The sequence below is a fragment of the Protomyctophum parallelum genome (genome assembly GCF_964188405.1).
Source record: "Protomyctophum parallelum genome assembly, chromosome: 21".
NCBI classification, from domain to species: Eukaryota; Metazoa; Chordata; class Actinopteri; order Myctophiformes; family Myctophidae; genus Protomyctophum; species Protomyctophum parallelum.
The window spans coordinates 28,325,354-28,338,394 of NC_139713.1; the positions used below are offsets into that span (position 1 = coordinate 28,325,354).

Consider the following 13,041-nt stretch of genomic DNA (forward strand, 5'->3'; position numbering starts at 1 on the left):
GAGCGTGACAAACTTTGCGTGCCTTTCTTGCTTTATTGCATTTGCAAATAATCTAAATCAGATAATAACTCTCCTCACTCAAGATGCCTCCTAAAGGCTCATACATAGTCTGTATTTTCGGTGGTTAGGTGACCACCGAACTACAACATGATGTCACGAGCCGCGGTGAAGAGCAAACCACCGCCACCGCTCCAGCCCTTCTCTCTGTTTTTACTCACCACCGCTCAACGTTATTTCAGCTCCGGTGGTCAGCTCACCACCGGAGCGGTGGTCACCTCACCACCGAAAAACCAGACTATGAATAGGCCTTTAGAAAGTGGATGAGCTTGAGGACATAAAGAAGTCCTTAGGCTATTTGTCCGCCGAACCTAGCGAGGTGGCAAAACAACAAACGAAGTTGGTGGGGTTATTGGAGGAAATCAGGCTGCTTAAGCAGGAAAACAAAGCGAAGGACACAAAAATAACTGAATTGGAGCGACGAATTGATGAGCTGGAGCAGTACTCTAGAATTGACGACCTGCTCATCAGTGGTTTGTCCACCACGCACCCGACGGGTGGCAGCCGGAAATTAGACGGCACCCGGGAGCAGTATGGGTTAGCGCCCCAGCCTGTGTCTTCCGTGAGGAAGAAGCCCAACAAACCCACGGTGAGGCCTTTAGGAGGGCCATGCAAGCCTCAAGCGGAGTCTGCGGCACCACCAAGGGAAAGGTGGAGCCTGCGGAACCGTTGCGGCTTGAGAATCCACCATTCCTGAATAAAGTGCCTGGTGCTGGGAGTCTGGTGCAACGCACAGGGCCTGACCTGGTGAGAGCAGGAGTGGACCTGGTGAGACGTAGGAGGGGCCCGGACAGGAGTCAACCCACAGAGCCTAGTCCTTCCATGTGCCAGAATGGTACCTCCCAGTCCCGGCAGAGTAGTTCAGGAGGAACGGATTGTGTGGCCCTGGTTTTTCCCTAATGGGACTTATCGAGGGTAGCTACTGGGACGTAAGTCAGGACTTGATTTTGGGGCAGCTTACTGAGGTAATCAGAAGGCTCTCTCCAAAACACACTTCCAGCGGTTCTTGTATTTGTTTTACACAGGATAGGTTAGAAATAAGGCTATTAGTTTAGGTTAGGCATAGTTTTACTGAGGTTAAGATTAGGAATAAGGTTGTGTTAGGTTTAGGCATAGTTTACTGCACTTTATATTTTATTATGCCTGACATTTTATTATCATTACTGGGGTCAGGGGGCTCAGAAAATAGCCATGGGAAAACACACTCAATACATTTCCTTGTCATGTAATTTATACTAAATGTATACTATTCCTTGCCTAAGTTGCAGTACAATCTCCCATACAATTCTAATTATATTTTCTCTCATGAGACTCTTTGGAGGCTTTCTAGACTGCTTAGTAAACTATACTGAATTAGCCTACCGTTTTTCTTTTTTTAAGAAAAGGTATTAAGAGCTCAGCTTACCTCTGATTATTTTTCCGGTCATCATCACTTGCAAAATCCTGAAAGCAAGAAGAAGACAGACATGATGTACAACGCTTCCTTGATTATTTACTTGGTTGATAATTTGTTGATGAAAACACCTTCTTTCCATCATCTAAACTGGATAATATACATTTGCAGCCTTCCATTCAACACAGGATAAAGACAAACGACAAATGTCCTTCAGTCATTCATAATTAATGTGTCGCAGATCCTAGGACACATATGACCTCTCATTGACCCTTTGCTGTCAGTTTCTCAATACATGACATCACAATATTTTTGACCACATTTTTTGACCAAATATTTTTGATATCGATATTGTGGCAATAATATCATTATTCATGAATTCTTCAATCATTTACAAAATAGCAAACTTCATCATCGTTGAAAAGACAACACTTACGCCATTATGATATTCAACATCTCTGATAATATCTAGTCTCAATCATCAAATCAATATATTTCCTAGCCCTAAATCCACAGTAACCTAAAGAGTTGCTATAGTGTAATGAAGAATGCCAATGAGAATCCTCTGCTTTGAGATCTTGGTGTCAGTTAACAAGCAAAATAGTCCCTAATCTCTAGGGACATTCACCATGTTCAGTTGTTCAGCAAGATCAGCATTTTGTAGCATCTAGGTCAGAATCTAAAGTCGAGTCACAGCACAGGAATAGTGCAAGCTCTGTTCTGGAGAAACAGCTAACGATTTTGATGCACAAAATAAACACAACTTTTCATTATAAACCCTTTATGCGTTAGCATTGTACAAACATGGAATGTCATTTCACGCAGACATGTGTAAATAATAAGACTGTTTAGACCCTGGCAATAATACTCTTTTTCAGCAGCACTCTCCCAACACACTCTGTCTCACCCAAAGTCTCACCCTGTTCACAGTTACTACTGTAAGTAGAATGACAGTAGGTGAGCCAGATGTGTGAACGCAACTGTGGCCATATTTCAAATGGAGTGTCAGTCGACAACATGCATGCTCAGCAGCACAGGAGATGGGTAGCCTATATGGTGACTAGATCTGTCGCAATAATTACATAATTGCCTGATCACAATTATTGTGAACTAATAGCAATTGTTTTGTATAAATGTTAGAATCACTTCCATTCCTAGTCTGTATAAAAACAGCTAGATGAGATTTAATTAGCAGAAATGTCATATTTTTGCGTAACGGTCTGTCAACGCTCTTTAAACCAATTTCACCCTGGCATCCTTATTTTGGCCATTTAAGGGCAAAACATTTTAAATAAAATTTGATTTTTTTTTTGTTGATGTATAATAAATATTGGCCATAATACATTTATTTTGATTACTGGTACCTGTCAATGTCAGTTTGCAGAATTACATTTCAAGTGCAACTCAATACAACAACTGTTAACTGTGAGTGGACAACACCATAAACTAAGCATTACACAATAGGGCCCACTATTTACAATAGGGCCCAGTATCAAAACAATTAGAGACGTATGAATATTAGGGATGCACCGAAAGGGAAATTATTGGCCGAAACCGAATACCAAAAAAAGGGAAAAGAAACGTATACAGTGAGGGGAAAAAGGGGTGGGTGGGGGATTCAGATTTTACGGGGGCCAGTTTCGAATTGCAGCCGTCCGTAGGTGCTCTTTGAGGGGCGGTTTTGAAGGAGTCAAGGGATTTGCATGTCGTAATGACTGTTGGTAGGGCGTTCCACATTTTGGTGGCATAGGAGCGAAATTAATTTAGTCCCTTGTTAGTGCAGAATCTGGGTTGAACATGGTTAGTTGAATTCCCTCTGGTGTTGTGGGTGTGGACATCATTGACATTAAGGAAGTATTTAGGTGGTGTATCGAATCTTGTGGACCAGACCCATTGCAAGAAGTTGACTCTGTCATCAACCCTAAGCCATTCCAGCCTATCAATGTGGGCAGGGGTGAGGTGGGTTTGGGGAGTGTCAGAATTCTATTGAGAGGATGGCCCCTTGAGATGCAGCATCTCGTTTTAGAGCGGGTCCTATACTGTACGTAAAACATTACAGCAATGCAGGTACACATAGGTGCAACATAAAATAAAATAGAACAACATAACATAACATACAGTTCGCTTGCTCCCTTTCTCCCACCCCCCATCCCTGACCCCGACTCGTTTATATATGGGAATAATGGGGAAAACGGTACTATAACCTGTCTCAAAGTTAGAGGTAAACATGTGAGCAAGCAGTATTAGAAGCATGAACAGGTTGTTTGAAGATGTAAATACAGGGAAGTCCTGAAGCGGCCTAGAGAGGTAATTGATCTGAGTGGAAGCGGGAGATTTTATTCCAGTCAGATGGGGCTTTGTAGTGGAATGACCTGCGTCCAGATTCTGAATATATTCTGTTGGGAACCATAAGATAGGGATGTTGTGTGGTTTCAGAGACTGTTTTAGGTATGAAGGGCAGTTGAAGTGGACGCATTTAAAAATGAATAGGTACCAGTGGTGTTGCCTTCTAGCCTTATAGGCTGCAGCCAGTCAAGTGAGCTGTACAGTTGGCAGTGGTGGGTTCTGTATGGGCATCTTAGAACTACTGCACAGGGAGTTGCATAGTACGTTAAGTGGCTTGAGGAGAGTATCTGTGGTGTTTTGATATACAATGTCGGCATAGTCTACTATGGGGGGTAATACTTGAGAAATTATTATTTTCCTCAATTCAAAGAAGAAACAGTTGATGGATGGGTAGAGTGAGCACAGGCTGCCATAGGTTTAGAGATAGTTTGTTATCAGCGAGCCAGGTGCAGATTCTACCGAGCTCAGAGTTGAGGGCCTTTTCAACCTGCAGCTTGTTCCTGTCCGAGACCAGCAGTGCTTAGTCGTCTGCGAACAGGAACAAGTTGCAGTCACAAGCTGATGTCATGTCGTTAACATATATTAGGAACAGTAAAGGCCCTAGTATGCTTCCTTGTGGAACACCACAGCTCACTGAGAGGGGGTGGGGGGGGGGGGGAGACAGTGTTCCGTTCACCTCCACCATCTGTTCTCTCCCCTCCAGGTAGGATTGTATCCAGCTCACTGATGTGCTATCAAAACCAATTGCTTTCAGCTTGTTTACCAGTATGGACTCGTTCAGTGTCAAAAGCCTTTTGGAGGTCCAGCATGACCATGCCGCAGTATTTGTCAGCATCCACCTCTTGTTAGAGGAGGCATGTGTCAGTGGAGTGGGATGTTCTGAAACCTGATTGGAATTCATACTTTTTTTTTTGTGGCAAGATACTTTTCAACCTGTTCATAGACAATTTTTTCCATCACTTTCGAGATGGAGCTAAGAATATACAGTAATAGGCTTTGAATATTTGTTATATTTATTTAAGTCATTTGTCCTATCCATAAACCCTGTGCAATTGTTTTAAAGCCTAAAAAAGAACAAATACATTTATTATTATAATGCCAAAAACACAATTAAGTCATTAATCACAATTATTTGTGTGACAATTAACTATGTCATGGACATGGTCGTGAGACTTATGGCAGCCCTATTGCTGACAAAGTGAACACCCTCAAAGCTGTATTTAACTCAAGATTATTTTGAGATGATTGACAATGAATGGAGAATTTACGTACGTCATACTGTATGTAGACGAGTAAAATTAGAGAACCAATAGACGGGAGTTGCACCACTCGGTTCACACTGGTGGGATTTTTACAATATAAATTGCAGTTCCATGAGGTAGAAATGCAATTAAATGGGGGTACGTCAAACCGTGGATCCTTGAAATTATGGGAAAATGGTTGAGAATCAATGCCAGAGGCATAAAATCTTCTCTTATGGGGGTCCCTGGCATATCTTTTCAAATGGGGGTTAGTGGGCTAATAAGTGCCAATTTGCGGGTCCTTGACATGAAATCGTTTGAGAACCACTGCAGTGACTGCACTATGCAACGTGAGCTTGGGTATTTTAAGTTGATAGAAAATCTTCAAATGTTTTGTCCACCATGTGGTTGTACAACAGTGTCAAGTGGTGAAAAAAGCCAATCCACTTACCTGTTTGTATTATTGTTAATCTTACCCCCATTGAAGTTGTTTATTAACCATAACCATGTGATCCCTTTCTTTGTATCTTCTACCTATTGGTTTTATACCTGTATATACTGTATGTTGTGTATATTGCTTTGTACTCAAATTCTTGTTTTTTATACCTGTGTTTGTATGTTGTTTGTATGTCTGGCCTCGTGGGGAAAGATGGTGGGTGGGTGGGGAGGACTGGGAAAGGAGCTGTGGGAGAAAATGTAAAAAACGAAGAGGGACACCAGGTTGAAAGAGATCAATGTGTTATATATGTATCACGTCATAGCAAAGTCGAGGCAAGCTGGGAGACGCAAGCCCATTATATTTATTATTTTACACATATACAAAATTGTTTTGCTTGTTTTAAAGCTTGATGAATATTGAGTTGTCACCATTCGGTTACAGAGTTTGCGGAGTAACTATTTGTGTCAGAAAAATATGTGAGACACAACTTTGTTTTGGCTTGAATTAATGTCATGAGTCATGACTGAGGTAGGCATGCAGGTAGCATATAGCAGTAATTATCTTATTTATTATTTTGTAGGACTTTATAAGAAAGCACTTTTGGGGTGAAATTGTTAATCAAATGTAATCCACAATGTAATTTTAGCATGGCCCTCACTTTTGTATGACATGATCATGTGCATGTCTGTGTACTGTGTGTGAGTGACATATTATAGCTTGCCAGAATGTCCTTAGCCTATAGCTCCCTCTGGTCCATAGCGTTAGAGTTAAGCATGCGCTTTAGGAACTGTCAGTATCCTAGAAATGAACAGAGACCTGAATACAACAATATTGCGCGAGATAGGTGGAAAATAAGGTTAATAGAAATCAGCAAAGCGAGTGAGCGCTCTCTACTGGAAATATTACGCTAGTGTTATGATCCTCCATCTAATATGAAAGCATCACGATGCAGAAAGTTGAGTCATTATTAGACCAAGCGGCAGCAGACCGCTATTCAGCAGAAGGGCGCTACCATCTACCGAGATTACGTCACCCTGCGAGCGCTGTCGGTCATTTCCACATACTGGTGTGTTGGACGCTGTTGCTGTGTTAACTGAACGATGTGATGATGATGCCACGCCACAACAACGGATGCCAACTTCTCACACACACTCAAAGAGGGCCTATGTTGCAAATAATAAACGGAGGGCGCAGTACCACGGTCGCAGCAATGTTTGAAACACTTTTGTCACGTTAGCTAAATCAATCCCCACAACAACATGGGGTTTTTATTAAGATGGTATTGGAAAGCATTTCACTGCTGCTGCCTGGTGGTACAAGCTAACTATCACAGCTGAGCCAGCTGAGCTAACGATAGGCTATAGCAGCAAAGCCTGAGCCTGTGCAGGTTTAAATGATAAATATCGATCAAAATACAACTCAACTGGTTCGTCAAATGTCCCGGGCACTGGAATCTGAAATAGCAGCCACACTCCTCCAGTGTTCCCTCCTGCCTCCTCTAGTCTACGCAACACAAACAGACCCCTGTCGGACCCCGTACTGTACAGACCGCCGCTAGTGTGCACTTACCTCCCCCGCATTGGTGGTGGCCGTGCTCGCCGAGGATGCTGCACTGGGAGTGGGTGAGCGCTGCAGAGTAACCAGGGCCATGGTGGCCGGAGTCAAGAGTGACTGAGGAGGGGAGTCCTTGGAGGGGGAGGAGGACGAGGAGGAGGGGGCGCCTATCTGGGAAGATGTGCCGAGATTGTCTCTGTCACTAGGGAGGGAAGATTCTTCCTCGTCGGGATCACATCTTTAATCATCTGTCTCTCCCGGAACTCAGATATCCCCAGATTGAAACAAACCACGTCCTATCCGCGGTTTTTGGAATGGTCACGAACGAAAGCAGGCATTTGAATTGTTCTTCATTTGCATAGCCATATAGGCGTGCGTGCAGCAGAGTAGACAAACAAAACACGGTGCAGGTTGCATGCAGACTAGAGCACAAATGACATGCAGCTTTGCCCGACTGCTTGTGATTGGCTGGCCCAGTTTGCTTGTGAGCTGTCATTGGGCCAATGTTGTCAAGGTGACTCTGGCCAGAATAGGCATTCCCAAATGTTAACAACAATGAAATGATGCTACTGTCCAATATGAAATGCAAAAATAAAATGTAATTGAATCATTCTTACACTTGCAAATATGCAAATAATACTAGACGTATAATTTAGCATTTAAAGGAGTAGTTGACAAATTAGAATTACACACCCTATGGCACGAAGCCCTGTATTCATGGAGATTTTTAGTTTTTGTCACATTCCTAAACCAATAATTTGATGACTGGCAGAGTGATTTTTAGGTGAACTATTCCTTTAACAACAAGGAATAATACATTAAATAGGCCTACAGTAATGTGTGTTCTGGTAGACTTTTGTGACTTTTGTCTTAGCAGTTTAAAGTTTAGGCACTAAATATTTCACATGAAAACATGTTTGGGTCATTTTGTCTACTCTGGCTTAAAAACTATCATCTACTCAGGCGATCACAAAAGCCTGAGTAGATGATAAAAATGACGTCAAACATGTTTGTAAGTGAAATATCCCTTTAAGACTCAGAGACCTAAATCGTCAATCCATTATTAATTATGTATCTGTGTAGGTGCATGGATAATGATGATATCTGGTTGATTGTCTCCCACCATGAATTGTGTGGTGTTACCATCTGACTCTTGGCCTGTCCTGGTCGGGTCCTGACCGTCCTGTTTACCTCAGCAGAATTGTCTTTTATTGCCTTGGATGAAGACACAATTCACTGACAGTGTCAAATACGTATAGGCTAGAGATTCTTGAGCAGTCTATGGTCAAACCATTATGAAGATGAAGATGACACACATCACTTGCATAATTTTTCTTTTTCCAGCACCATAAATTCCAGAAATTAAAAATAGAATAAAATATGTGTATTTATTTTTGATATGAGTATTTCAAGTGAATTGTAATTTATTGTCCATTAACCAACAACATTTAGATAAGTTAAAGATTAAATCATGATATCTAAAAATAAGTAAATAATAATAACCAAGGGACAAGTTGTTGTATCCAGAAGCTGACAGTAGGTGGTGTTCTAATTCCATTGTCAGGGGCACTATTTTGTTACCTGTTACCTGATATCTGGATAACTGATTGTGGATTTAAATGGAGAAACAAATGTCAGTATAAGGAAGAATGACATGGTTATAATAACTATGATGAGTGTGTATTGCACTATGGTTAGAATTATATGAATGAATATATGCAGAAAGGTTCCAGCCTGAAAAATGAAGGTGATATGTCAAAGTGTCTTTAATCCTGCATTGTAGTGACCAGTAAGGGGCAACTCCACTGACTGCAAAAAGAGTATACAGGTTCTATATTTAAGTCATTGGGAAAATGAACCAACTCACTTGATTACTTAGCTCAGTAAACATTTTCAGAGCGAGGTCATGTTTTCAATGTCTTCTTCAGTACAGCATGCATGATCCAGTCTCCATTAGGGTTGTACTTGAGTACTCTACTGTACAAAAATAATCACACCCATCCCATGTGAAGTGAGGGGCGCTCTTATCATCGTACATCATCATACATGATCTCATTCCGACCAATCAGAATTTCCGTCCTCACCTTCGTATTCAATGTTTGTGTTTAAAAACACTCAAAATTGTCTATTCATAATTTGTCAATGGCATTTAATGTTTGTGTTGGGACAAAATTTGGGTTACATACACCAAAAGCTGGACATAGGTAGGGCTATCGTCCCTCAAAGATCACACTCGTGTAAAGTTAGGGGTGCATTTACCATCATACATCATCATCACAGACACACAAAGCTGGGCATAGGAGGGGCTAACGCCCCTCAAAAAATCTGTATTGTGACATCAGAAAGACGCACCAACTTGGGAGAATCTCCTTATTTGGGCATAAAGGACAGACAGACAGACAGATGCATGCACGCACGCACGCACGCACGCACGCACGCACGCACGCACGCACAAATTCCTGGAGTTGTATACTGTAGATAGAAAAAAAATGATTCTATAGTTGGACAGGTCAAGATTTGTGTGCAACGCAGATGGGTGTCTAAAGAATACTGTTCTCTACACCAGGGATTTGACTGTAACTGCTAGAAGCTGTCTCGCTTCTGCAGTCCTGCAAAAAAGAATGAGGATAACCTATAAAAAATGTTGGAAATTAGGACACAAGCAGAGGCTATTGCATTGTGGGATTATACGTACATTCACGTGCTATGATGAACCTCTCTGCCCCCCTCCCTCTCTCTCATCAGATACCCAGTCCTTACCAAGAATCTATTCTGTCCTCAGTTGTCCTACAAGCTCTGACTTTGAACATAATCATCAGAAAAACCTGGACCTGACTTTGACTGGACAGAGCAGGAGAAAACTTCACCAGATTTGATTTACGGTACACCTGACCAGAATAACAATGTATAAATCCTCAAAGGTAGGTTGTTTATCTTGTTGAATGGCAAAATATTGTGACTGTAGGGATAGAAATCTTATTTTCATATGTGCGTAGGATGGATACATTTATGAAAAACATTGAATGTGTTGCAATTAGGACAGGTATAGGGCATGTTCATTTAAATAGCTAAAGGATACACCAACGTCAAGTAGACCTGAATTTGTTAAAATACAATTAGCATCATAAGCTAATGTTCACAGATAAAGGGTACAGCTGCAGCTGCAACATCAAAGTCACCACAAGTGGGACAGTAGCATCAGTGCATCTTGGTTCCCATGCACTGGTCACTCACAGCGGTCTATTTGTTCACATGAATAAAGGATTAGTTGAAAGTTTAGTTGTTTAGTTGACTAATCTGGCCTCTGAATATTTATTTGGATATCCTGTGATGCACCAGCTTGTACACTGTCAAAGTTTACTGTGTTAATTTCAAGCATTTGTAGTCCCACTGTCCCAGACACCAAAGTAATTTTGACAAGGTTCATGACTTATACGTGAAAAACTAAAGTCTCTAACCTAATGGTTCAGGTTTGTTTTCATTTGCATTATGTAAGAATGAAATAAAATCAGTTTGAAAAACAAACACGTAACTTATTTGAGACAATTTATTTTCCATTAATAAACTGGACACTTTAAGATTATGCAGTTCTCATCGCTACATTCTTGGCTGTTCTAAAGGAAACAGACAGAGGGGCCACCAGTGGCCTGCACAGACATTTTGAGGGGCAGGTGCTCAAGTGAAAAAAGGGCACCTTGTGCAGCGCGTGGAACTGCCGGCTGCCTTAATAGTGTATGAAATGTATTGATATAAATTATATAATAATATATTACTATATCATTTGATTTGATCAACCCCGGCTGGGTCGCCTGAGTGAGGGGTATGATGTTGGAAACCCCGTTGACCTCAGGATACATCACTGAGGATACGGCCCAGGTGCATCCATGCGATGTATTTTTAGTTATAGTTCTATTCTATTTATAGTGACTCATAGGAATAGACTATGTGACAACCGGGTATAGTCTGGTGACCACCGGAGAGACGGGTGACAGCCGTTATGTAGACGGCACCTGGGTGAGCAGTATGGGTTAGCGCCCCAGACTGTGTCCTCCGTGAGGAGGAAGCCCAACAAACCTCAGTGAGGCCTTGAGGGCCATTATAATCCACCACTCCTGAATGGCGTGCCTGTGCTGGGAGTCTGGTGCAATGCACAGGTCCTGGGCCCTGTGAGAGCAGGAGTGGACCTGGTGAGATGTAGGAGGGGCCTGGACAGGAGTCAACCCACAGAGCCTAGTCCTTCCACGTGCCAGAATGTGGTTCTCCCAGTCCCGGCAGAGTAGTTCTGGAGCAACGGATTGTGTGGCCTTGCTCATTCCCTGATGGACTGATCGAGGGTAGCTACTGGGATGTAAGTCGGGATTTGATCAACCCCGGCTGGGTCGCCTGAGTGAGGGGTATGATGTTTGTAGACCCGAAACCCCGTTCATCTCAGGATACATCACTGAGGATACGTCCCAGTGTTTGTGTGTGTGTGTGTGTGTGTGTGTGTGTGTGTGTGTGTGTGTGTGTGTGTGTGTGTGTGTGTGTGTGTGTGTGTGCATGTGCGTGTGCTGCTTCACTGTTCATTTCAAGTGATCCTCTATTTCACTGTTGACTGTTGAATGATTCAACGATAACTTAAGCCCAGAGAAAACCATGACTATTTGCATAATGGACTGCATCTTCTTAATGACAATGATTTTTCCAGTATGGTCTCTCATGTCATGTCGTGCCTGTCGCTGTCTGGAAGCAGTAATTAATGTAAGATGACCTGATACTGACCGGATGCACAGTGTTAATGAGAGGGCAATGTTACTGTTACCACAAGCCACAAGCCACAAGCCTACCTGTGCAAATGGTAGCAAATGGATCCATTTGGTACCATTTGTACACTCTTGGAGTGATATGAACACTGAGGATTTTACTGTGAGCTTTATTGTGACTCCATTCTGGCCAAATGCCTACATTTGCTAAAATGATATTATGGCAATTATGTTGAAATGTTGAAATTGTTAGAATGTATATTTGTTTTTATAATAATTTTATATCAATTATTTACGCATTAAGACTAGAGTGATCTTCAAGACTAGAGTGATCTTCATGAAACAACATGTACACAGATATAATGCATGAGGATTATATATTTAAAAATAGCAAATAGCTTGATTTAGCCGGTTCTAAAGAACGGTTGGTAATTAGGTAGAAATGCATCAGTCTAATCAAAGATCAGTAACTGAACACCTGTGCTGTAATTTTGTGGGGAGGAAGAGGATGAGGAGGGGTCTGGGGGTGGATAGAGTTACAACATCCTTGTATTACATACCTGCACACACACACACACACACACACACACACACACACACACACACACACACACACACACACACACACACATGCTCACACTGACACAGCAACACACACACTTAACAATTACCGCTCTGTACTTTGCGTTGCAGACATGCAAGTGCACAGCACATGTGGAACGCACATGCGCGCGTGTACACACACACACACACACACACACACACACACACACACACACACACACACACACACACACACACACACACACACACACACACACACACACACACACACACACACACACACACACACACACACACAGGTGGACACCCCAGTGAAGCACTGGAGGAGGCCTTGCTACCTGGTCTTCATGAATGATTAACCTCCTTCGTGCTTAGGGCCAGATAGCTCATTACTGGTGTGGTTCATCATCACACACAATGCATGGACACCGGTCCAGCAGGAAGTGTCAGTGGTACCCTTGTCTTCTTCAAGACCCGCGTTCGGTGCCTCAGAACTGGGCCTGTTCTAAGAGAGCATGTGAACCAAGCGGTGACGAGATACGAGGACAGAACATTTGAGTGATGATAGTCTGAGCCTGAGGGTCTAAGCTGAAGAGGCTCTAGAATGGGACACCTGCTTGGCTCCTAAATTAGCCACCTGCGGCTGTGTCTTTTTGTATTGGCTACTGGAGGACATTAACTGGAAATAGGTTGGATTTATCAGTT

General features: G+C 42.3%; 1 protein-coding gene across 2 annotated transcripts in view; it reads right to left on the reverse strand.

Moving 5' to 3' along the window:
- ssh1b (slingshot protein phosphatase 1b) overlaps positions 1–7,346 on the reverse strand; it is a 28,847-nt gene extending 21,501 nt beyond the window's left edge. The window contains exons 1-2 of one of the 2 annotated variants that reach the window (XM_083793728.1): positions 7,046–7,346; positions 1,463–1,500 (exon numbers count right to left, since the gene is read on the reverse strand). In XM_083793728.1, coding sequence (XP_083649854.1) covers positions 1,463–1,500; positions 7,046–7,126 — 119 coding nt within the window. In that variant the 5' untranslated portion in view covers positions 7,127–7,346. Of the gene's footprint in view, positions 1–1,462; positions 1,501–3,944; positions 3,997–7,045 lie in introns of those variants that run through there. The other variant, XM_083793729.1, reaches the window with a different exon arrangement.
- Positions 7,347–13,041: the final 5,695 nt, after the last annotated feature.